The sequence below is a fragment of the Pectinophora gossypiella genome, chromosome 27, assembly GCF_024362695.1.
Source record: "Pectinophora gossypiella chromosome 27, ilPecGoss1.1, whole genome shotgun sequence".
NCBI classification, from domain to species: Eukaryota; Metazoa; Arthropoda; class Insecta; order Lepidoptera; family Gelechiidae; genus Pectinophora; species Pectinophora gossypiella.
Window position 1 is genome coordinate 6,705,817 of NC_065430.1, and position 24,945 is coordinate 6,730,761.

General features: G+C 50.3%; 12 protein-coding genes across 12 annotated transcripts; all 12 read right to left on the bottom strand.

Moving 5' to 3' along the window:
- Window positions 1–522: 522 nt before the first annotated feature.
- LOC126378644 (histone H1B-like) lies at window positions 523–1,412 on the bottom strand. Its single transcript, XM_050027022.1, has one exon. It carries the CDS (start codon window positions 1,336–1,338, stop codon window positions 634–636), a length of 705 nt encoding a protein of 234 aa, XP_049882979.1. The 5' UTR covers window positions 1,339–1,412; the 3' UTR covers window positions 523–633.
- Window positions 1,413–2,682: 1,270 nt separating this feature from the next.
- On the bottom strand, window positions 2,683–3,075 carry LOC126378706 (histone H4). The gene has a single exon (XM_050027086.1). It carries the CDS (start codon window positions 2,992–2,994, stop codon window positions 2,683–2,685), a length of 312 nt encoding a protein of 103 aa, XP_049883043.1. The 5' UTR covers window positions 2,995–3,075.
- A 1,753-nt stretch (window positions 3,076–4,828) lies between these two features.
- On the bottom strand, window positions 4,829–5,244 carry LOC126378665 (histone H3). The gene has a single exon (XM_050027044.1). The coding sequence runs from the start codon at window positions 5,237–5,239 to the stop codon at window positions 4,829–4,831; it is 411 nt and encodes a 136-aa protein (XP_049883001.1). The 5' UTR covers window positions 5,240–5,244.
- Window positions 5,245–8,186: 2,942 nt separating this feature from the next.
- Window positions 8,187–8,561, bottom strand: LOC126378701 (histone H2B). The gene has a single exon (XM_050027081.1). The coding sequence runs from the start codon at window positions 8,559–8,561 to the stop codon at window positions 8,187–8,189; it is 375 nt and encodes a 124-aa protein (XP_049883038.1).
- A 1,465-nt stretch (window positions 8,562–10,026) lies between these two features.
- Window positions 10,027–10,722, bottom strand: LOC126378678 (histone H2A). Its single transcript, XM_050027057.1, has one exon. The coding sequence runs from the start codon at window positions 10,720–10,722 to the stop codon at window positions 10,348–10,350; it is 375 nt and encodes a 124-aa protein (XP_049883014.1). The 3' UTR covers window positions 10,027–10,347.
- A 768-nt stretch (window positions 10,723–11,490) lies between these two features.
- Window positions 11,491–12,380, bottom strand: LOC126378645 (histone H1B-like). The gene has a single exon (XM_050027023.1). It carries the CDS (start codon window positions 12,304–12,306, stop codon window positions 11,602–11,604), a length of 705 nt encoding a protein of 234 aa, XP_049882980.1. The 5' UTR covers window positions 12,307–12,380; the 3' UTR covers window positions 11,491–11,601.
- Window positions 12,381–13,651: 1,271 nt separating this feature from the next.
- LOC126378711 (histone H4) lies at window positions 13,652–15,917 on the bottom strand. The gene is made up of 2 exons (XM_050027090.1): window positions 15,909–15,917; window positions 13,652–13,963 (listed from the first exon to the last, which is right to left on the bottom strand). The coding sequence occupies exon 2, from the start codon at window positions 13,961–13,963 to the stop codon at window positions 13,652–13,654; it is 312 nt and encodes a 103-aa protein (XP_049883047.1). The 5' UTR covers window positions 15,909–15,917.
- Window positions 15,702–16,076, bottom strand: LOC126378695 (histone H2B). Its single transcript, XM_050027076.1, has one exon. It carries the CDS (start codon window positions 16,074–16,076, stop codon window positions 15,702–15,704), a length of 375 nt encoding a protein of 124 aa, XP_049883033.1.
- Window positions 16,077–17,541: 1,465 nt separating this feature from the next.
- On the bottom strand, window positions 17,542–18,237 carry LOC126378679 (histone H2A). The gene has a single exon (XM_050027059.1). The coding sequence runs from the start codon at window positions 18,235–18,237 to the stop codon at window positions 17,863–17,865; it is 375 nt and encodes a 124-aa protein (XP_049883016.1). The 3' UTR covers window positions 17,542–17,862.
- A 768-nt stretch (window positions 18,238–19,005) lies between these two features.
- On the bottom strand, window positions 19,006–19,895 carry LOC126378646 (histone H1B-like). Its single transcript, XM_050027024.1, has one exon. The coding sequence runs from the start codon at window positions 19,819–19,821 to the stop codon at window positions 19,117–19,119; it is 705 nt and encodes a 234-aa protein (XP_049882981.1). The 5' UTR covers window positions 19,822–19,895; the 3' UTR covers window positions 19,006–19,116.
- A 1,271-nt stretch (window positions 19,896–21,166) lies between these two features.
- LOC126378705 (histone H4) lies at window positions 21,167–24,548 on the bottom strand. Its single transcript, XM_050027085.1, has 2 exons — window positions 24,540–24,548; window positions 21,167–21,478 (listed from the first exon to the last, which is right to left on the bottom strand). The coding sequence occupies exon 2, from the start codon at window positions 21,476–21,478 to the stop codon at window positions 21,167–21,169; it is 312 nt and encodes a 103-aa protein (XP_049883042.1). The 5' UTR covers window positions 24,540–24,548.
- Window positions 24,333–24,713, bottom strand: LOC126378708 (histone H2B). Its single transcript, XM_050027088.1, has one exon. The coding sequence runs from the start codon at window positions 24,705–24,707 to the stop codon at window positions 24,333–24,335; it is 375 nt and encodes a 124-aa protein (XP_049883045.1). The 5' UTR covers window positions 24,708–24,713.
- Window positions 24,714–24,945: the final 232 nt, after the last annotated feature.

Below are 24,945 nucleotides of genomic sequence, written 5' to 3' on the forward strand. Positions count from 1 at the left end.
CGGGCGGGTGGGTGCGTTCGCGGGCGGGCGGGGTGTGTTTCACCCGTTTGAGAGAGAGAAATTGAAAATTTGAGCGATTAGTATGAATCACTAATGAAGTTAATTAACCGATGATATTACGTTGTGTATCTTAATAAATAATTAAGATAATATTATGTATGTATAATATATTATGGTAGAATGAGAGCAATCTTTTATATAGGTAGGTATATACCTAGCCTAGGTGTGTTATTATAGGTGTTGTAATATTTTTTAATTCGCGCAGCATCCGCTAGTTGCAGTATCGAAAATACGTAAATATTATGGATGATTATGATCTATTATTACCTATAATCTATTGATTCATTGTACGTGTTGTATTGTTTGGTGAAGTGAGGTTATTTTTAAAATTTACCTATATGGTGTGTTTTTTATCGGTAGAGAGGAGGTTAGGTAGGTGGTAAATTTTGTTGTATTTTTTTTTTTTTTTTTTTCATATCGATGTAGAATAGTATGAAACCGTATATAAGAGTATCGGAACAATTTGTTAGCCCTGAAAAGGGCTTTTTGTTGCGCGTTGCTTTAAAAGCGCGCGCGCGGCTGTTTGCTGCTGCTGCTGCTGGTGCGGCGGCGGCTGCGGCGATGGCGGCGCGTTTACTTCTTGGACGCTTTCTTCGCTGCGGCGGCCTTAGATTTAGGCGTAGCGGCGGCCTTCTTGGGTTTCGGCGCCTTCGGTTTCTTCGTGGGCGGCTTGGCGGTCTTCTTTGCTTTCGGTGCGGCGGCGCTCTTCGCCTTTGCGGGAGCGGCGGCCCTCTTGGCCGCGGCGGGCTTCTTCTTGGCGGCGGCCGCCTTCTTGTCCTTGGTGGCGGCGGCGGCGGCGGACGATTTAGCCTTGGCCGGCGAGGAAGCGGCCGGTTTCTTGGCCTTCTTGGGCGAGGCGGCCGCGGCGGCTGCCTTCTTCGGTTTAGCGGCGGGCTTGGCGCCCGCAGCCTTGCTGGACGCCGGCTTCTTGCCGGAGGAGGACTTTGATTCCAACTTGAACGAACCGGACGCACCTTTGCCCTTGGTCTGGATCAGGGCGCCGGATTCGACGGCGCTCTTCAGATATTTCCTGATGAACGGAGCCAATTTCTCAGCGTCGACCTTGTACTGGGCGGCGATGTATTTCTTGATCGCCTGCAGGCTGGACCCGCTTCGTTCTTTCAACTCTTTAATGGCGTTGTTTACCATTTCAGATGTCTTCGGGTGGGTCGGCTTCGCCTTCGGCTTCTTAGCACCGGCGCCGGCGGCGGACGCCTTCGGCTTCTTCGCGGGCGTCGTCGGTGCGGGAGCCTCGGATGCGACTGCTGTATCGGCCATTTTCGCAATATTAAAGTAAGTAAGTAACTAACTTTTAATAACACTGTGTGTACTGTACGAGTTGTATGTATGAAACTTCGTGCGTGCGCCCGGTACAGGTGGCGCCACAGACCCCACGAGCGGAGCAATACTGTAAGGAGAGCCGCTGTGTCGCGAGACGTTTTCTCGTATGATAACTTCCAACTTTTCACTTACACGTATCGATGAATATCGATAAAACTAATTATATATAAATATTTGTGACTAAATATACGTATATTGATATTATTTTTGAGTTCTACCAACTGTTTAAATTTTATTTAAACGTGTAAACGTATCGAATACGGCGATAAAAGCGTTTATATTCACCTTTGGTGTCGTCGCTCACCTAGTGTCCACTTCAAAAGTTATTTTTCTCTATAAAAATTAACGCGTCGGTGTCTAATGTTCGATAATTCAACGCCTAGGTTCCCGACCTTCTATACGATAACAATATATTGCATATTTCCAATGATTTTGACGATTTTTAACGTGTAAATGTTGGAGGTCGTAAAACACTCGTACCCTACTCTTCACAACTACGGACGGCTCTATTCGGGACGTATAGATTTTGTTATTGCAATAATTTATATATTTTTTAAATAAATTATGTAATACGTTATATAAGGATATATACTATTATTATTAAATGTGTGTTAATAAAACTCTAAACGCTAAAAATCCGTCGAACGTCCACGCGCACACAACTCACGGCGCTCTCTCTCTATCTAGAATCTCTCATACACGTCGTACATACACACAGACCGCATCTGTTGTACACAAGTGTATGTATTTCACTTGATTTATTTATTTATTTTAAATTAGATATAAATCTTAAAAAAAAAAATTATGAATAAAATATGTATAATACGCTCGCACGTCTCGCTCACCTTACTAGTTAGATTCGTTAACATAAGGAAGGTAAGTACTAGATATTATTATGTATACTTATAGGGTACCTATCCAAATAACATGGAATTGACTGACTAATTATAAAATATTAAATGAGTGAGTGAGTGAGTGAGTAAGTTACTGTATGCAAGGGATTGTGTTTAGTTGAGACGCCTACACCGCCGCGTCTCGGCGCCCTACGGGCCTCGATGATCACAAGCAACTTTACCCACTCGGCTGCTGGGTATATTCGTAACTTGTACATATTGAGGTGTTATTTATTATATAGTATCGACGTAATATCGTGAAACATTTTGTAAAACAACAATGAACTATTTGCGGCCCTGAAAAGGGCCTTTTTGATTTGTGTGTTGTTGTTCTTTCGACCGACACACACACGAGGTGGGCGATGACGCCGGCGCGGCGATGGTAGACTTAACCACCGAAACCGTAGAGGGTGCGGCCCTGACGTTTCAGAGCGTAGACGACGTCCATAGCAGTGACGGTCTTCCTCTTGGCGTGCTCGGTGTAAGTGACCGCGTCGCGGATCACGTTCTCGAGGAACACCTTGAGGACACCACGAGTCTCCTCGTATATCAAACCGGAGATACGCTTGACGCCTCCTCTGCGGGCGAGACGACGGATGGCCGGCTTGGTGATACCTTGGATGTTATCACGGAGTACCTTCCTGTGACGCTTAGCTCCTCCCTTTCCCAGACCTTTGCCTCCCTTACCGCGACCGGTCATAATTATATATGTTTTTTATAAAAAACACGAAACTAAATGTACACAAACACGCACGACGCGCGACGCAGTGACGACGCTCAACGGGCGAATGGTGGCTAAACAATCCGTGTGGTTTCTTCTCGTCGCGGGCGAAGCCCGCGACGGGGAGACATTCACGGGGCGTAGCCCCTCTAATGTGGCGGCAGTCGCCGCCCGCAGAAACGGGCGTGGCACGGGGTTGGGACACAGCGGGCGAGAACGCCCCTCCGTGAGCCCGATGTTACATCCGTGGTGCCGCCAGCGAGGTCGAGCCCACCGGGTGGTTCCCCGTTGGGGGAGGCCCAGTGAGCGCCCGTCAGCTGGCGGTGGTGTCTTGTCCGGTGAGCTGCTCCGTCGCCGGGGCAGCTGGTGTCATGTCGGCTGGAGGGGGGGAGAGGACTGCTTCCACTGCCACTGGAAGCGTCAACTCATCCCCCGGGGGGTGGCCACAATCCTGACTACTCGACGGGGAGTAGTGGATGTGGGCAGCCCCGGTCCAGTCCGATGTCCGAGAGGTCAGTGCCCACCAGTGAGTTGGCCCAGCAGTGATGCCAGGCCTCCCACGATGATGGGCACAGGGTCAATCCGTGAGCGGGTGGCCGCGAGGATGTTGTGGAGCAGCTGGATCGTCTGCTCCACCACTTCCAGCTTTTCGCTGGATGGGGCCGGTGGTACCTCCGCTTGGGGCTTCGCCTTCTTCCCCCCCCTGGGAGGGGCGGCGACCGCTTGGTCTGGAGTCGGTGTCGGCTGCGGCTCGACAGTGATGGAGGCTGCAGGGGCAGGCTTTGCCCTCGCGCGGATGCGCTTCGGCCTGCGCGGCTTGGGCCCGTCTGGGCCGTTCGCCGCGGCCATAAGCGAGCACCGCGCGGTCGGCTCGCTGTTGGGGTCCACTGTTGATGGTGGAGGTGGCAGTGGGGCTCTTCTTGCGGTGGTCATAGGCGCGGTTCCCGCCTTCGTGTTCCGCAGCTCGCGCAACTTGACCGGGCAAGAAGAGCTGTTGGCCGGGTGAGTCCCCCCGCAGTTACAGCAGGTGGCTGGAACCTCCCGGGGCCGCAGGCAATCCTTGGCCGCGTGGCTTTCGCCACAGCGGACACAGGCCATCGGCCGGTGACAATTGTGGCTGCTGTGGCGAAATTGTTGGCAGCGGTGGCATTGGGAGGGCCCCTTGCGTCCTCTCCATGCCTCTATCTTCACTAAACAATGTTCGAACGCCGTTATATATATACAGAATCGTCGCGTTCGCGGGGTGGTAGTGTAGCGAGCGAGGGGGGAGAGATAATACCAAACAAATGACTGACGACGACACTCCCGAGACATCTCATATTAGGTACCTACTTATATATTATAACGAAAATATTAAAAAAGCGGCGGTAGAATTCGATTCTTTCTTTTTCCTTCTATTATCATTGTTTTTGAATATTAAAATTAAATTCCGTTATGTACATACGCTACTCTCTTCTTTCCTATAATAATAATAATATATACAACCCGGAAAATTAAGTAATACCTAACGTTTCAACTTTTTTAACAAAGTCTTATGTAAATAAAAATAAGGTTATTCATTAATTTATGTTGCAATAATTTATATGTACGTTTGTGTATTCTCTAATATTATAATACCTATATATATATAAACTATATATATTATAATTTGTTTGTATGCGATGTTAAAATACGTTGAAACTATATTATCATAACAGAAACTCTTGTGGCCCTGAAAAGGGCCTTTTGAAGCGTAAAGACAAACAAGACACGCGCACGGTGGGAAGTGCGCGCGTCGTCGGTCTTTGGCGCTGTGTGTGCGTGCGCGTGTATTTTAGGCGCGTTCCCCGCGGATTCTGCGAGCGAGCTGAATGTCCTTTGGCATGATGGTGACGCGCTTCGCGTGGATAGCGCAAAGGTTGGTGTCTTCGAAGAGACCGACGAGGTATGCCTCGCTCGCCTCCTGGAGGGCCATCACAGCGGAACTCTGGAAACGGAGATCAGTCTTGAAATCTTGAGCGATCTCACGCACCAAACGCTGGAACGGCAGCTTGCGGATCAGCAATTCGGTACTCTTTTGGTAACGACGGATCTCACGGAGGGCGACGGTGCCGGGCCTGTAGCGATGGGGCTTCTTGACACCACCGGTTGCTGGTGCGCTCTTACGAGCCGCCTTGGTGGCGAGTTGTTTACGCGGCGCCTTACCACCGGTCGATTTACGAGCTGTCTGCTTGGTACGGGCCATCTTTTAGTCGCGCGCGCGAACGAGAACCTGCAACGTCAACGTACGAGAGTTTACTGAATAGTTCACTATCCGTGTGGTTTCTTCTCGTCGCGGGCGAAGCCCGCGACGGGGAGACATTCACGGGGCGTAGCCCCTCTAATGTAGCAGCAGTCGCCGCCCGCAGAAACGGGCGTGGCACGGGGTTGGGTCACGGCGGGCGAGAACGCCCCTCCGTGAGCCCGATGATGTTTCGTCCGTGGTGCCGCCAGCGAGGTCGAGCCCACCGGGTGGTTCCCCATTGGGGGAGGCCCAGTGAGCGCCCGTCAGCCGGCGGTGGTGTCAGTCCGGTGAAGCTGCTCCGTCGCCGGGGCAGCTGGTGTCGAGTCGGCTGGAGGGGGGGAGAGGACTGCTTCCACTGCCACTGGAAGCGTCAACTCATCCCCCGGGGGGTGGCCACAATCCTGACTACTCGACGGGGAGTAGTGGATGTGGGCAGCCCCGGTCCAGTCCGATGTCCGAGGGGTCAGTGCCCACCAGTGAGTTGGCCCAGCAGTGATGCCAGGCCTCCCACGATGATGGGCACAGGGTCAATCCGTGAGCGGATGGCAGCGAGGACGTTGTGCAGCAGTTGGATCGTCTGCTCCAGCACTTCCAGTTTCTCACTGGATGGGGCCGATGGTTCCTCCACTTGGGGCTTCGCCTTCTTCCCCCCCCTGGGAGGGGCGGCGACCGCTTGGTTCGGCGTCGGTGTCGGCTGCGGCTCGACAGTGATGGAGGCTGCAGGGGCAGGCTTTGCCCTCGCGCGGATGCGCTTCGGCCTGCGCGGCTTGGGCCCGTCTGGGCCGTTCGCCGCGGCCATAAGCGAGCTCCGCGCGGTCGGCTCGCTGTTGGGGTCCACTGTTGAGGGTGGAGGTGGCAGTGGGGCTCTTCTTGCTGTGGTCATAGGCGCGGTTCCCGCCTTCGTGTTCCGCAGCTCGCGCAACTTGACCGGGCAAGAAGGGCTGTTGGCCGGGTGTCCCCCCCCGCAGTTACAGCAGGTGGCTGGAACCTCCCGGGGCCGCTGACAGTCCTTGGCCGCGTGACTTTCTCCACAGCGGACACAGGCCATTGGCCGGTGACAGTTGTGGCTGCTGTGGCGAAATTGTTGGCAGCGGTGGCATTGGGAGGGCCCCTTGCGTCCTCTCCATGCCTCGATCTTCACGCCGGGCATGCACAGCAGCTCGGTGGTCTCGTATACGGTCTGGAAGCCCTGTGTCCTCTTCATCTCCACGAAGAAGACGCAGCCTCTTTTGCCCTGGATGGGGCGCACGTACTCCGGGAAGAAGCCACGGTTGCGCAGCTCCTCCTCCAGGTCGGTGGGATTCGTGTTCGCGGGCAGGCCGAGGATCGCTAGCTTGAGCGAGCGTTCCGCCGGGGGTGCGTAGGCAAACCAGGAGAGTCCAGAAGCTCTCTCCAGGTTGGTGAGGTAACTCTGGTAGAGCCTGAACTCCCCCTCGGTTCTTGCCATGAACCGTACGCCTTTGCCGTAGGGGCGCGCGTTTGGAGCGTGGCCCAGCATCTCCCGCAGCTGGCGGAAGTGGTGCGGCCAGTTCGGCAGCTGGTCCACCACTATGGGCGGGATTTTCCTGCTCGCGGGGGCGAGCGGCGGTTGCTGGGCGGTCTTCTTCGACGGCGGCGATGGCGTGGGCGTCGTCCGGAGGGACGGGCGCGGTGGCGCGTGCGGCGGCGAAGCCGGGTTGGTGTTTAACACCGCCGCGTATGATCGCGGCGGTGTTGTCTCCGTGTCCGGCCTGGACATGGAGGGCGGCGAGAAGGGGTTGGTGGGCGCGAAGCTGAAAGTGCGCGGCGGCGATGTCTCCATGTCCAGTGAGGGCATGGAGAGTGCGACGGGCGGGCTAATCTTCGTGCGGAGCTGCGGGGAGGGCCGCTCCGGCGGCGTGGAGGTCCTCTTTGCCGCGGCCTCTGTTCCCGGAAGTTGGGGCAGGGGCAGCGGGAAAGCGGGTGGCCGATGAGTTGCGCCACTGAATGGCGGTGTGGCGGACGGCATCATTGCTGCGATTGCAGCGGTGGCGTGCGTTATGGAAGGGCAGGTGCGCACAAATACGCGCGACCTGCGCTTCGTTATTCCGGGCGTTGGGGGAGCCATGCTCACCCCGTATGGACGCAGCGTGGAGTTGTCCTGCGCGCGATGTCGAGCAGTCCGCTAGGCAGGGCACACGCTATCACACCCTCCCCGGTGAGACCCGCTGGTGGGAGGCCGGGGGTGATAGGCGTGATAACGGTGTTACCTAGCGAACGTGCGGAATCTGGAGGGTATTTTTAAATAAAAATACCCCCCCCAGCTTCTTTCTTCTTGTCAGGCAGCAGTGTGGGTAGACAAAGAGTGCATCCGTGCGCATGCAGTGGACAAGCGATCCTAGTTCACTATTCCCCTACCTTCTTTTATATATAGTATAATGGACCGTTCGCGGGCGGGTGGAGAGGGGGGGCGCGGGGAGAGGACTCCGAAACGACAACAGCGCCACCTGAAGTTTATATTATAAATTATTATTCGTGATAGTGGTGCATTTTGTTTTTTCTTTTATATACTCATAGGTACATTTCTTTATGATCATCATAATTATGCGTGTGTAAATAAATATTTCCACTTATGTACATAAGTTGATTTGACTTACTAAACAACAAACAAAATTCCTACATCACCATTATTCTAATGTCGTAGTTAATTTTAACTTAATTTTTCAATTTACTTTCTACCGTGTCTTACGTTATTTGAAATTACTTACATAACATAACAACATTATTAATTATATTATATCGATTGTGGATCATCATTGAAACATAATATTTTATATATTGAACGAGTTTGTGGCCCTGAAAAGGGCCTTTTGTACGTTTGGCGCGAACACACACGCACGGCAGATTGTTTTAGTCGTCTGCCTGTGTATGTAGTCGGTCGGTGGACGCTTCACTTGGAGCTGGTGTACTTGGTTACGGCCTTGGTGCCCTCGGATACTGCGTGCTTGGCGAGCTCACCGGGCAGAAGGAGCCTCACGGAGGTCTGCACCTCCCTCGATGTGATAGTTGAACGCTTGTTGTAGTGAGCGAGACGCGATGCTTCGGCGGCGATACGCTCGAAGATGTCGTTCACGAACGAGTTCATGATGGACATGGCCTTGCTAGAGATACCGGTGTCGGGGTGTACTTGTTTCAACACCTTGTAGATGTAAATGGCGTAGCTCTCCTTCCTCTTGTGCTTCTTCTTTTTCTTGTCAGACTTGGAGATGTTCTTCTGGGCTTTGCCAGATTTCTTAGCTGCCTTTCCGCTTGTCTTGGGTGGCATTTCGACTAATGAACGAGTAAACTGAGAGCGTGTGCGTTATACGATAGACTCGGGACGAGACGTGTGCGCGCCGACGTAAAGCCTTCTCACGCGCCCTCTTGTGGGCACGGGGGATCTTCCGGGCTCTTGGAGCCCCTGCAGAGGTTGCATTCGCGACTGGTTAAGACCAGCCGGGGTTGGGTTGCCTTGCTGGCGCGGCTAGGTGCACCGTCGTGGTGCTGGGTGGCCATTCTGCGGCTTAGATGCTGCGATGGCCTATCTGCGGCTTGGAGGTAGGAACCTCACTGTGCGAGCTCTCTGGGTAGAGGTCGCCCACGTCTCTCCGGGGGGCGCGCGTGAAGCGGCGCAAAGCCCTGGAGAAACTGATGGCTTGAGTTGTCTGCGCGGTCGAACATCACCCGCGCGAGACGACTTATAAAGGCGTCTAGGCCCTCCCATCTGAGGTCTTTCGCTATCGTCCGGTTGCGGACGAAGCGAGGGGCTGCTAGTATCGTTCTTAGTGATAAATTTTCCTGCGCACGGAGCTTTTTTCTCTGTAATTCGGATACAAGAGCGTACCATGCGGGCGCCGCGTAAGTTAGGCGGGACCGCACGTACGTCTTGTATATCCCTAGCTTGGTGCGCAGGGGCAGGCGGGAATCGAGGATAGGGCGGAGGTTGTACCGCGCCTGCTTCGCCTTTTGAAGCACGGTGGACACGTGCTTAGCCATCGTGAGATTCCTGTCAATGGTAACCCCCAGGTATTTCACCGAGGGCTGCCATGGGATGTCCTGTCCCAGCAGTTTGAGGGTAGTAGGCTGCTGACTTCTCCCCGTAATCAGCGCCTGGGTCTTCGCGACGTTGACCTTCAGTCGCCATCTGTCCAGCCAGTCGGGAAGGGCGTCGAGTGTGGGCTGCATTTTTCTGACGGCGTGCTCGGCTTTGAATGACGACACGAAGAAGGCCGCGTCGTCCGCGAAGAGGCCTAGCTGGGCCTGGCCCTCCACCGGGATGTCGTCCGTGTAGAGGGCGTACAGTGCTGGGGACAGGCACGATCCCTGAGGGACACCGGCTCTTATGGGCCGCTCTGTTGAGGTGGCGTCTTCCACCGCCACCACAAATTTCCTCCCCTCGAGGAAGGCCGTGTGCGCGCCGGTCGAAAAAATCGAACCTACATCAAGTTTTCGGTACGCTACTAGCGGGCTTTGCGCGCATTAAACGGACCAATCGCGTCCCTCGGTGGTAATAAAGCGGGACGGGTAGATTCGCTATCGCCGCTATACACCGCGACCGACTCTGACACCACCCCCCCACACATACGTAATACGTAATATTTTTATTTATTTTTTGAAACGTTTACTTATACGTAGATTTTGTATTATATTATATTTTTCACTTTAGATTATCTTTAATGACAATAATTTGATTTGATTCAATTATATAGTTCAAAAACAGTCAAATTGTTAAAATGACGACGAGTCTGTGTGTCTGCTCACCCCTTTTCGGGGTTCGTTGGTACATACGTGTACGTGATGACATGTTATTTATTCACCATAATTATTAGGTATTGCACTAATATCGTAATTGCTTGCTAATATGTATGTATGTAAGTTATGTAATTATTAATATTATGTCAAAAGTACACATATATCGACGATTGTTTTAACCGTTAGAAACTTTTTTATGATTATTGAACAATTTTGTGGCCCTGAAAAGGGCCTTTTTAACGTTGGGGTCCCGTCCCCTCGTCGTCGTCGTAGTAGATAGAGAGAGGGAGAGGGCCGCTTCGAGGTTGGTTCGGACGCGCTTAAGCCTTCTTCTCGGTCTTCTTGGGAAGGAGCACCGCTTGGATGTTGGGCAGCACACCACCCTGGGCGATGGTAACGCCAGACAGGAGCTTGTTCAACTCCTCGTCATTCCTGATCGCCAGCTGCAAGTGTCTCGGTATGATTCTGGTCTTCTTGTTGTCGCGTGCGGCGTTACCGGCCAACTCGAGAACTTCGGCGGCCAGGTATTCCATCACGGCGGCGAGATACACCGGAGCACCGGCACCGACGCGCTCGGCGTAATTTCCCTTGCGGAGCAGCCTGTGAATACGACCCACGGGGAACTGTAGACCGGCACGGTTGGAACGGGACTTGACCTTGCCCTTTACTTTACCACCTTTGCCGCGACCGGACATGATTGAGATAGATTTAACTTGAAACACACACAAAAAACACTATTGCGACACCGCGCAATAGTCGACCGCAACGTACGAAGTCAGTGGGTATAATAAAAACGTCGGCCGTATAGCCGGACATTTATATAGAAAACGCGAGTGTCACAAATAGTGGGGTCTGCGCGCAGTTAGAGCGAGACAAAACGCGAATGAACGACGTGATGCGCGCGCAGCAAGCAAGCAAGGAAGGAAGGCAGTCGGGCAGTCGGGCGGGTGGGTGCGTTCGCGGGCGGGCGGGGTGTGTTTCACCCGTTTGAGAGAGAGAAATTGAAAATTTGAGCGATTAGTATGAATCACTAATGAAGTTAATTAACCGATGATATTACGTTGTGTATCTTAATAAATAATTAAGATAATATTATGTATGTATAATATATTATGGTAGAATGAGAGCAATCTTTTATATAGGTAGGTATATACCTAGCCTAGGTGTGTTATTATAGGTGTTGTAATATTTTTTTAATTCGCGCAGCATCCGCTAGTTGCAGTATCGAAAAATACGTAAATATTATGGATGATTATGATCTATTATTACCTATAATCTATTGATTCATTGTACGTGTTGTATTGTTTGGTGAAGTGAGGTTATTTTTAAAATTTACCTATATGGTGTGTTTTTTATCGGTAGAGAGGAGGTTAGGTAGGTGGTAAATTTTGTTGTATTTTTTTTTTTTTTTTTTCATATCGATGTAGAATAGTATGAAACCGTATATAAGAGTATCGGAACAATTTGTTAGCCCTGAAAAGGGCTTTTTGTTGCGCGTTGCTTTAAAAGCGCGCGCGCGGCTGTTTGCTGCTGCTGCTGCTGGTGCGGCGGCGGCTGCGGCGATGGCGGCGCGTTTACTTCTTGGACGCTTTCTTCGCTGCGGCGGCCTTAGATTTAGGCGTAGCGGCGGCCTTCTTGGGTTTCGGCGCCTTCGGTTTCTTCGTGGGCGGCTTGGCGGTCTTCTTTGCTTTCGGTGCGGCGGCGCTCTTCGCCTTTGCGGGAGCGGCGGCCCTCTTGGCCGCGGCGGGCTTCTTCTTGGCGGCGGCCGCCTTCTTGTCCTTGGTGGCGGCGGCGGCGGCGGACGATTTAGCCTTGGCCGGCGAGGAAGCGGCCGGTTTCTTGGCCTTCTTGGGCGAGGCGGCCGCGGCGGCTGCCTTCTTCGGTTTAGCGGCGGGCTTGGCGCCCGCAGCCTTGCTGGACGCCGGCTTCTTGCCGGAGGAGGACTTTGATTCCAACTTGAACGAACCGGACGCACCTTTGCCCTTGGTCTGGATCAGGGCGCCGGATTCGACGGCGCTCTTCAGATATTTCCTGATGAACGGAGCCAATTTCTCAGCGTCGACCTTGTACTGGGCGGCGATGTATTTCTTGATCGCCTGCAGGCTGGACCCGCTTCGTTCTTTCAACTCTTTAATGGCGTTGTTTACCATTTCAGATGTCTTCGGGTGGGTCGGCTTCGCCTTCGGCTTCTTAGCACCGGCGCCGGCGGCGGACGCCTTCGGCTTCTTCGCGGGCGTCGTCGGTGCGGGAGCCTCGGATGCGACTGCTGTATCGGCCATTTTCGCAATATTAAAGTAAGTAAGTAACTAACTTTTAATAACACTGTGTGTACTGTACGAGTTGTATGTATGAAACTTCGTGCGTGCGCCCGGTACAGGTGGCGCCACAGACCCCACGAGCGGAGCAATACTGTAAGGAGAGCCGCTGTGTCGCGAGACGTTTTCTCGTATGATAACTTCCAACTTTTCACTTACACGTATCGATGAATATCGATAAAACTAATTATATATAAATATTTGTGACTAAATATACGTATATTGATATTATTTTTGAGTTCTACCAACTGTTTAAATTTTATTTAAACGTGTAAACGTATCGAATACGGCGATAAAAGCGTTTATATTCACCTTTGGTGTCGTCGCTCACCTAGTGTCCACTTCAAAAGTTATTTTTCTCTATAAAAATTAACGCGTCGGTGTCTAATGTTCGATAATTCAACGCCTAGGTTCCCGACCTTCTATACGATAACAATATATTGCATATTTCCAATGATTTTGACGATTTTTAACGTGTAAATGTTGGAGGTCGTAAAACACTCGTACCCTACTCTTCACAACTACGGACGGCTCTATTCGGGACGTATAGATTTTGTTATTGCAATAATTTATATATTTTTTAAATAAATTATGTAATACGTTATATAAGGATATATACTATTATTATTAAATGTGTGTTAATAAAACTCTAAACGCTAAAAATCCGTCGAACGTCCACGCGCACACAACTCACGGCGCTCTCTCTCTATCTAGAATCTCTCATACACGTCGTACATACACACAGACCGCATCTGTTGTACACAAGTGTATGTATTTCACTTGATTTATTTATTTATTTTAAATTAGATATAAATCTTAAAAAAAAAAAATTATGAATAAAATATGTATAATACGCTCGCACGTCTCGCTCACCTTACTAGTTAGATTCGTTAACATAAGGAAGGTAAGTACTAGATATTATTATGTATACTTATAGGGTACCTATCCAAATAACATGGAATTGACTGACTAATTATAAAATATTAAATGAGTGAGTGAGTGAGTGAGTAAGTTACTGTATGCAAGGGATTGTGTTTAGTTGAGACGCCTACACCGCCGCGTCTCGGCGCCCTACGGGCCTCGATGATCACAAGCAACTTTACCCACTCGGCTGCTGGGTATATTCGTAACTTGTACATATTGAGGTGTTATTTATTATATAGTATCGACGTAATATCGTGAAACATTTTGTAAAACAACAATGAACTATTTGCGGCCCTGAAAAGGGCCTTTTTGATTTGTGTGTTGTTGTTCTTTCGACCGACACACACACGAGGTGGGCGATGACGCCGGCGCGGCGATGGTAGACTTAACCACCGAAACCGTAGAGGGTGCGGCCCTGACGTTTCAGAGCGTAGACGACGTCCATAGCAGTGACGGTCTTCCTCTTGGCGTGCTCGGTGTAAGTGACCGCGTCGCGGATCACGTTCTCGAGGAACACCTTGAGGACACCACGAGTCTCCTCGTATATCAAACCGGAGATACGCTTGACGCCTCCTCTGCGGGCGAGACGACGGATGGCCGGCTTGGTGATACCTTGGATGTTATCACGGAGTACCTTCCTGTGACGCTTAGCTCCTCCCTTTCCCAGACCTTTGCCTCCCTTACCGCGACCGGTCATAATTATATATGTTTTTTATAAAAAACACGAAACTAAATGTACACAAACACGCACGACGCGCGACGCAGTGACGACGCTCAACGGGCGAATGGTGGCTAAACAATGTTCGAACGCCGTTATATATATACAGAATCGTCGCGTTCGCGGGGTGGTAGTGTAGCGAGCGAGGGGGGAGAGATAATACCAAACAAATGACTGACGACGACACTCCCGAGACATCTCATATTAGGTACCTACTTATATATTATAACGAAAATATTAAAAAAGCGGCGGTAGAATTCGATTCTTTCTTTTTCCTTCTATTATCATTGTTTTTGAATATTAAAATTAAATTCCGTTATGTACATACGCTACTCTCTTCTTTCCTATAATAATAATAATATATACAACCCGGAAAATTAAGTAATACCTAACGTTTCAACTTTTTTAACAAAGTCTTATGTAAATAAAAATAAGGTTATTCATTAATTTATGTTGCAATAATTTATATGTACGTTTGTGTATTCTCTAATATTATAATACCTATATATATATAAACTATATATATTATAATTTGTTTGTATGCGATGTTAAAATACGTTGAAACTATATTATCATAACAGAAACTCTTGTGGCCCTGAAAAGGGCCTTTTGAAGCGTAAAGACAAACAAGACACGCGCACGGTGGGAAGTGCGCGCGTCGTCGGTCTTTGGCGCTGTGTGTGCGTGCGCGTGTATTTTAGGCGCGTTCCCCGCGGATTCTGCGAGCGAGCTGAATGTCCTTTGGCATGATGGTGACGCGCTTCGCGTGGATAGCGCAAAGGTTGGTGTCTTCGAAGAGACCGACGAGGTATGCCTCGCTCGCCTCCTGGAGGGCCATCACAGCGGAACTCTGGAAACGGAGATCAGTCTTGAAATCTTGAGCGATCTCACGCACCAAACGCTGGAACGGCAGCTTGCGGATCAGCAATTCGGTACTCTTTTGGTAACGACGGATCTCACGGAGGGCGACGGTGCCGGGCCTGTAGCGATGGGGCTTCTTGACACCACCGGTTGCTGGTGCGCTCTTACGAGCCGCCTTGGTGGCGAGTTGTTTACGCGGCGCCTTACCACCGGTCGATTTACGAGCTGTCTGCTTGGTACGGGCCATCTTTTAGTCGCGCGCGCGAACGAGAACCTGCAACGTCAACGTACGAGAGTTTACTGAATAGTTCACTATTCCCCTACCTTCTTTTATATATAGTATAATGGACCGTTCGCGGGCGGGTGGAGAGGGGGGGCGCGGGGAGAGGACTCCGAAACGACAACAGCGCCACCTGAAGTTTATATTATAAATTATTATTCGTGATAGTGGTGCATTTTGTTTTTTCTTTTATATACTCATAGGTACATTTCTTTATGATCATCATAATTATGCGTGTGTAAATAAATATTTCCACTTATGTACATAAGTTGATTTGACTTACTAAACAACAAACAAAATTCCTACATCACCATTATTCTAATGTCGTAGTTAATTTTAACTTAATTTTTCAATTTACTTTCTACCGTGTCTTACGTTATTTGAAATTACTTACATAACATAACAACATTATTAATTATATTATATCGATTGTGGATCATCATTGAAACATAATATTTTATATATTGAACGAGTTTGTGGCCCTGAAAAGGGCCTTTTGTACGTTTGGCGCGAACACACACGCACGGCAGATTGTTTTAGTCGTCTGCCTGTGTATGTAGTCGGTCGGTGGACGCTTCACTTGGAGCTGGTGTACTTGGTTACGGCCTTGGTGCCCTCGGATACTGCGTGCTTGGCGAGCTCACCGGGCAGAAGGAGCCTCACGGAGGTCTGCACCTCCCTCGATGTGATAGTTGAACGCTTGTTGTAGTGAGCGAGACGCGATGCTTCGGCGGCGATACGCTCGAAGATGTCGTTCACGAACGAGTTCATGATGGACATGGCCTTGCTAGAGATACCGGTGTCGGGGTGTACTTGTTTCAACACCTTGTAGATGTAAATGGCGTAGCTCTCCTTCCTCTTGTGCTTCTTCTTTTTCTTGTCAGACTTGGAGATGTTCTTCTGGGCTTTGCCAGATTTCTTAGCTGCCTTTCCGCTTGTCTTGGGTGGCATTTCGACTAATGAACGAGTAAACTGAGAGCGTGTGCGTTATACGATAGACTCGGGACGAGACGTGTGCGCGCCGACGTAAAGCCTTCTCACGCGCCCTCTTGTGGGCACGGGGGATCTTCCGGGCTCTTGGAGCCCCTGCAGAGGTTGCATTCGCGACTGGTTAAGACCAGCCGGGGTTGGGTTGCCTTGCTGGCGCGGCTAGGTGCACCGTCGTGGTGCTGGGTGGCCATTCTGCGGCTTAGATGCTGCGATGGCCTATCTGCGGCTTGGAGGTAGGAACCTCACTGTGCGAGCTCTCTGGGTAGAGGTCGCCCACGTCTCTCCGGGGGGCGCGCGTGAAGCGGCGCAAAGCCCTGGAGAAACTGATGGCTTGAGTTGTCTGCGCGGTCGAACATCACCCGCGCGAGACGACTTATAAAGGCGTCTAGGCCCTCCCATCTGAGGTCTTTCGCTATCGTCCGGTTGCGGACGAAGCGAGGGGCTGCTAGTATCGTTCTTAGTGATAAATTTTCCTGCGCACGGAGCTTTTTTCTCTGTAATTCGGATACAAGAGCGTACCATGCGGGCGCCGCGTAAGTTAGGCGGGACCGCACGTACGTCTTGTATATCCCTAGCTTGGTGCGCAGGGGCAGGCGGGAATCGAGGATAGGGCGGAGGTTGTACCGCGCCTGCTTCGCCTTTTGAAGCACGGTGGACACGTGCTTAGCCATCGTGAGATTCCTGTCAATGGTAACCCCCAGGTATTTCACCGAGGGCTGCCATGGGATGTCCTGTCCCAGCAGTTTGAGGGTAGTAGGCTGCTGACTTCTCCCCGTAATCAGCGCCTGGGTCTTCGCGACGTTGACCTTCAGTCGCCATCTGTCCAGCCAGTCGGGAAGGGCGTCGAGTGTGGGCTGCATTTTTCTGACGGCGTGCTCGGCTTTGAATGACGACACGAAGAAGGCCGCGTCGTCCGCGAAGAGGCCTAGCTGGGCCTGGCCCTCCACCGGGATGTCGTCCGTGTAGAGGGCGTACAGTGCTGGGGACAGGCACGATCCCTGAGGGACACCGGCTCTTATGGGCCGCTCTGTTGAGGTGGCGTCTTCCACCGCCACCACAAATTTCCTCCCCTCGAGGAAGGCCGTGTGCGCGCCGGTCGAAAAAATCGAACCTACATCAAGTTTTCGGTACGCTACTAGCGGGCTTTGCGCGCATTAAACGGACCAATCGCGTCCCTCGGTGGTAATAAAGCGGGACGGGTAGATTCGCTATCGCCGCTATACACCGCGACCGACTCTGACACCACCCCCCCACACATACGTAATACGTAATATTTTTATTTATTTTTTGAAACGTTTACTTATACGTAGATTTTGTATTATATTATATTTTTCACTTTAGATTATCTTTAATGACAATAATTTGATTTGATTCAATTATATAGTTCAAAAACAGTCAAATTGTTAAAATGACGACGAGTCTGTGTGTCTGCTCACCCCTTTTCGGGGTTCGTTGGTACATACGTGTACGTGATGACATGTTATTTATTCACCATAATTATTAGGTATTGCACTAATATCGTAATTGCTTGCTAATATGTATGTATGTAAGTTATGTAATTATTAATATTATGTCAAAAGTACACATATATCGACGATTGTTTTAACCGTTAGAAACTTTTTTATGATTATTGAACAATTTTGTGGCCCTGAAAAGGGCCTTTTTAACGTTGGGGTCCCGTCCCCTCGTCGTCGTCGTAGTAGATAGAGAGAGGGAGAGGGCCGCTTCGAGGTTGGTTCGGACGCGCTTAAGCCTTCTTCTCGGTCTTCTTGGGAAGGAGCACCGCTTGGATGTTGGGCAGCACACCACCCTGGGCGATGGTAACGCCAGACAGGAGCTTGTTCAACTCCTCGTCATTCCTGATCGCCAGCTGCAAGTGTCTCGGTATGATTCTGGTCTTCTTGTTGTCGCGTGCGGCGTTACCGGCCAACTCGAGAACTTCGGCGGCCAGGTATTCCATCACGGCGGCGAGATACACCGGAGCACCGGCACCGACGCGCTCGGCGTAATTTCCCTTGCGGAGCAGCCTGTGAATACGACCCACGGGGAACTGTAGACCGGCACGGTTGGAACGGGACTTGACCTTGCCCTTTACTTTACCACCTTTGCCGCGACCGGACATGATTGAGATAGATTTAACTTGAAACACACACAAAAAACACTATTGCGACACCGCGCAATAGTCGACCGCAACGTACGAAGTCAGTGGGTATAATAAAAACGTCGGCCGTATAGCCGGACATTTATATAGAAAACGCGAGTGTCACAAATAGTGGGGTCTGCGCGCAGTTAGAGCGAGACAAAACGCGAATGAACGACGTGATGCGCGCGCAGCAAGCAAGCAAGGAAGGAAGGCAGTCGGGCAGTCGGGCGGGTGGGTGCGTTCGCGGGCGGGCGGGGTGTGTTTCACCCGTTTGAGAGAGAGAAATTGAAAATTTGAGCGATTAGTATGAATCACTAATGAAGTTAATTAACCGATGATATTACGTTGTGTATCTTAATAAATAATTAAGATAATATTATGTATGTATAATATATTATGGTAGAATGAGAGCAATCTTTTATATAGGTAGGTATATACCTAGCCTAGGTGTGTTATTATAGGTGTTGTAATATTTTTTTAATTCGCGCAGCATCCGCTAGTTGCAGTATCGAAAAATACGTAAATATTATGGATGATTATGATCTATTATTACCTATAATCTATTGATTCATTGTACGTGTTGTATTGTTTGGTGAAGTGAGGTTATTTTTAAAATTTACCTATATGGTGTGTTTTTTATCGGTAGAGAGGAGGTTAGGTAGGTGGTAAATTTTGTTGTATTTTTTTTTTTTTTTTTTCATATCGATGTAGAATAGTATGAAACCGTATATAAGAGTATCGGAACAATTTGTTAGCCCTGAAAAGGGCTTTTTGTTGCGCGTTGCTTTAAAAGCGCGCGCGCGGCTGTTTGCTGCTGCTGCTGCTGGTGCGGCGGCGGCTGCGGCGATGGCGGCGCGTTTACTTCTTGGACGCTTTCTTCGCTGCGGCGGCCTTAGATTTAGGCGTAGCGGCGGCCTTCTTGGGTTTCGGCGCCTTCGGTTTCTTCGTGGGCGGCTTGGCGGTCTTCTTTGCTTTCGGTGCGGCGGCGCTCTTCGCCTTTGCGGGAGCGGCGGCCCTCTTGGCCGCGGCGGGCTTCTTCTTGGCGGCGGCCGCCTTCTTGTCCTTGGTGGCGGCGGCGGCGGCGGACGATTTAGCCTTGGCCGGCGAGGAAGCGGCCGGTTTCTTGGCCTTCTTGGGCGAGGCGGCCGCGGCGGCTGCCTTCTTCGGTTTAGCGGCGGGCTTGGCGCCCGCAGCCTTGCTGGACGCCGGCTTCTTGCCGGAGGAGGACTTTGATTCCAACTTGAACGAACCGGACGCACCTTTGCCCTTGGTCTGGATCAGGGCGCCGGATTCGACGGCGCTCTTCAGATATTTCCTGATGAACGGAGCCAATTTCTCAGCGTCGACCTTGTACTGGGCGGCGATGTATTTCTTGATCGCCTGCAGGCTGGACCCGCTTCGTTCTTTCAACTCTTTAATGGCGTTGTTTACCATTTCAGATGTCTTCGGGTGGGTCGGCTTCGCCTTCGGCTTCTTAGCACCGGCGCCGGCGGCGGACGCCTTCGGCTTCTTCGCGGGCGTCGTCGGTGCGGGAGCCTCGGATGCGACTGCTGTATCGGCCATTTTCGCAATATTAAAGTAAGTAAGTAACTAACTTTTAATAACACTGTGTGTACTGTACGAGTTGTATGTATGAAACTTCGTGCGTGCGCCCGGTACAGGTGGCGCCACAGACCCCACGAGCGGAGCAATACTGTAAGGAGAGCCGCTGTGTCGCGAGACGTTTTCTCGTATGATAACTTCCAACTTTTCACTTACACGTATCGATGAATATCGATAAAACTAATTATATATAAATATTTGTGACTAAATATACGTATATTGATATTATTTTTGAGTTCTACCAACTGTTTAAATTTTATTTAAACGTGTAAACGTATCGAATACGGCGATAAAAGCGTTTATATTCACCTTTGGTGTCGTCGCTCACCTAGTGTCCACTTCAAAAGTTATTTTTCTCTATAAAAATTAACGCGTCGGTGTCTAATGTTCGATAATTCAACGCCTAGGTTCCCGACCTTCTATACGATAACAATATATTGCATATTTCCAATGATTTTGACGATTTTTAACGTGTAAATGTTGGAGGTCGTAAAACACTCGTACCCTACTCTTCACAACTACGGACGGCTCTATTCGGGACGTATAGATTTTGTTATTGCAATAATTTATATATTTTTTAAATAAATTATGTAATACGTTATATAAGGATATATACTATTATTATTAAATGTGTGTTAATAAAACTCTAAACGCTAAAAATCCGTCGAACGTCCACGCGCACACAACTCACGGCGCTCTCTCTCTATCTAGAATCTCTCATACACGTCGTACATACACACAGACCGCATCTGTTGTACACAAGTGTATGTATTTCACTTGATTTATTTATTTATTTTAAATTAGATATAAATCTTAAAAAAAAAAAATTATGAATAAAATATGTATAATACGCTCGCACGTCTCGCTCACCTTACTAGTTAGATTCGTTAACATAAGGAAGGTAAGTACTAGATATTATTATGTATACTTATAGGGTACCTATCCAAATAACATGGAATTGACTGACTAATTATAAAATATTAAATGAGTGAGTGAGTGAGTGAGTAAGTTACTGTATGCAAGGGATTGTGTTTAGTTGAGACGCCTACACCGCCGCGTCTCGGCGCCCTACGGGCCTCGATGATCACAAGCAACTTTACCCACTCGGCTGCTGGGTATATTCGTAACTTGTACATATTGAGGTGTTATTTATTATATAGTATCGACGTAATATCGTGAAACATTTTGTAAAACAACAATGAACTATTTGCGGCCCTGAAAAGGGCCTTTTTGATTTGTGTGTTGTTGTTCTTTCGACCGACACACACACGAGGTGGGCGATGACGCCGGCGCGGCGATGGTAGACTTAACCACCGAAACCGTAGAGGGTGCGGCCCTGACGTTTCAGAGCGTAGACGACGTCCATAGCAGTGACGGTCTTCCTCTTGGCGTGCTCGGTGTAAGTGACCGCGTCGCGGATCACGTTCTCGAGGAACACCTTGAGGACACCACGAGTCTCCTCGTATATCAAACCGGAGATACGCTTGACGCCTCCTCTGCGGGCGAGACGACGGATGGCCGGCTTGGTGATACCTTGGATGTTATCACGGAGTACCTTCCTGTGACGCTTAGCTCCTCCCTTTCCCAGACCTTTGCCTCCCTTACCGCGACCGGTCATAATTATATATGTTTTTTATAAAAAACACGAAACTAAATGTACACAAACACGCACGACGCGCGACGCAGTGACGACGCTCAACGGGCGAATGGTGGCTAAACAATCCGTGTGGTTTCTTCTCGTCGCGGGCGAAGCCCGCGACGGGGAGACATTCACGGGGCGTAGCCCCTCTAATGTGGCGGCAGTCGCCGCCCGCAGAAACGGGCGTGGCACGGGGTTGGGACACAGCGGGCGAGAACGCCCCTCCGTGAGCCCGATGTTACATCCGTGGTGCCGCCAGCGAGGTCGAGCCCACCGGGTGGTTCCCCGTTGGGGGAGGCCCAGTGAGCGCCCGTCAGCTGGCGGTGGTGTCTTGTCCGGTGAGCTGCTCCGTCGCCGGGGCAGCTGGTGTCATGTCGGCTGGAGGGGGGGAGAGGACTGCTTCCACTGCCACTGGAAGCGTCAACTCATCCCCCGGGGGGTGGCCACAATCCTGACTACTCGACGGGGAGTAGTGGATGTGGGCAGCCCCGGTCCAGTCCGATGTCCGAGAGGTCAGTGCCCACCAGTGAGTTGGCCCAGCAGTGATGCCAGGCCTCCCACGATGATGGGCACAGGGTCAATCCGTGAGCGGGTGGCCGCGAGGATGTTGTGGAGCAGCTGGATCGTCTGCTCCACCACTTCCAGCTTTTCGCTGGATGGGGCCGGTGGTACCTCCGCTTGGGGCTTCGCCTTCTTCCCCCCCCTGGGAGGGGCGGCGACCGCTTGGTCTGGAGTCGGTGTCGGCTGCGGCTCGACAGTGATGGAGGCTGCAGGGGCAGGCTTTGCCCTCGCGCGGATGCGCTTCGGCCTGCGCGGCTTGGGCCCGTCTGGGCCGTTCGCCGCGGCCATAAGCGAGCACCGCGCGGTCGGCTCGCTGTTGGGGTCCACTGTTGATGGTGGAGGTGGCAGTGGGGCTCTTCTTGCGGTGGTCATAGGCGCGGTTCCCGCCTTCGTGTTCCGCAGCTCGCGCAACTTGACCGGGCAAGAAGAGCTGTTGGCCGGGTGAGTCCCCCCGCAGTTACAGCAGGTGGCTGGAACCTCCCGGGGCCGCAGGCAATCCTTGGCCGCGTGGCTTTCGCCACAGCGGACACAGGCCATCGGCCGGTGACAATTGTGGCTGCTGTGGCGAAATTGTTGGCAGCGGTGGCATTGGGAGGGCCCCTTGCGTCCTCTCCATGCCTCTATCTTCACTAAACAATGTTCGAACGCCGTTATATATATACAGAATCGTCGCGTTCGCGGGGTGGTAGTGTAGCGAGCGAGGGGGGAGAGATAATACCAAACAAATGACTGACGACGACACTCCCGAGACATCTCATATTAGGTACCTACTTATATATTATAACGAAAATATTAAAAAAGCGGCGGTAGAATTCGATTCTTTCTTTTTCCTTCTATTATCATTGTTTTTGAATATTAAAATTAAATTCCGTTATGTACATACGCTACTCTCTTCTTTCCTATAATAATAATAATATATACAACCCGGAAAATTAAGTAATACCTAACGTTTCAACTTTTTTAACAAAGTCTTATGTAAATAAAAATAAGGTTATTCATTAATTTATGTTGCAATAATTTATATGTACGTTTGTGTATTCTCTAATATTATAATACCTATATATATATAAACTATATATATTATAATTTGTTTGTATGCGATGTTAAAATACGTTGAAACTATATTATCATAACAGAAACTCTTGTGGCCCTGAAAAGGGCCTTTTGAAGCGTAAAGACAAACAAGACACGCGCACGGTGGGAAGTGCGCGCGTCGTCGGTCTTTGGCGCTGTGTGTGCGTGCGCGTGTATTTTAGGCGCGTTCCCCGCGGATTCTGCGAGCGAGCTGAATGTCCTTTGGCATGATGGTGACGCGCTTCGCGTGGATAGCGCAAAGGTTGGTGTCTTCGAAGAGACCGACGAGGTATGCCTCGCTCGCCTCCTGGAGGGCCATCACAGCGGAACTCTGGAAACGGAGATCAGTCTTGAAATCTTGAGCGATCTCACGCACCAAACGCTGGAACGGCAGCTTGCGGATCAGCAATTCGGTACTCTTTTGGTAACGACGGATCTCACGGAGGGCGACGGTGCCGGGCCTGTAGCGATGGGGCTTCTTGACACCACCGGTTGCTGGTGCGCTCTTACGAGCCGCCTTGGTGGCGAGTTGTTTACGCGGCGCCTTACCACCGGTCGATTTACGAGCTGTCTGCTTGGTACGGGCCATCTTTTAGTCGCGCGCGCGAACGAGAACCTGCAACGTCAACGTACGAGAGTTTACTGAATAGTTCACTATTCCCCTACCTTCTTTTATATATAGTATAATGGACCGTTCGCGGGCGGGTGGAGAGGGGGGGCGCGGGGAGAGGACTCCGAAACGACAACAGCGCCACCTGAAGTTTATATTATAAATTATTATTCGTGATAGTGGTGCATTTTGTTTTTTCTTTTATATACTCATAGGTACATTTCTTTATGATCATCATAATTATGCGTGTGTAAATAAATATTTCCACTTATGTACATAAGTTGATTTGACTTACTAAACAACAAACAAAATTCCTACATCACCATTATTCTAATGTCGTAGTTAATTTTAACTTAATTTTTCAATTTACTTTCTACCGTGTCTTACGTTATTTGAAATTACTTACATAACATAACAACATTATTAATTATATTATATCGATTGTGGATCATCATTGAAACATAATATTTTATATATTGAACGAGTTTGTGGCCCTGAAAAGGGCCTTTTGTACGTTTGGCGCGAACACACACGCACGGCAGATTGTTTTAGTCGTCTGCCTGTGTATGTAGTCGGTCGGTGGACGCTTCACTTGGAGCTGGTGTACTTGGTTACGGCCTTGGTGCCCTCGGATACTGCGTGCTTGGCGAGCTCACCGGGCAGAAGGAGCCTCACGGAGGTCTGCACCTCCCTCGATGTGATAGTTGAACGCTTGTTGTAGTGAGCGAGACGCGATGCTTCGGCGGCGATACGCTCGAAGATGTCGTTCACGAACGAGTTCATGATGGACATGGCCTTGCTAGAGATACCGGTGTCGGGGTGTACTTGTTTCAACACCTTGTAGATGTAAATGGCGTAGCTCTCCTTCCTCTTGTGCTTCTTCTTTTTCTTGTCAGACTTGGAGATGTTCTTCTGGGCTTTGCCAGATTTCTTAGCTGCCTTTCCGCTTGTCTTGGGTGGCATTTCGACTAATGAACGAGTAAACTGAGAGCGTGTGCGTTATACGATAGACTCGGGACGAGACGTGTGCGCGCCGGTCGAAAAAATCGAACCTACATCAAGTTTTCGGTACGCTACTAGCGGGCTTTGCGCGCATTAAACGGACCAATCGCGTCCCTCGGTGGTAATAAAGCGGGACGGGTAGATTCGCTATCGCCGCTATACACCGCGACCGACTCTGACACCACCCCCCCACACATAC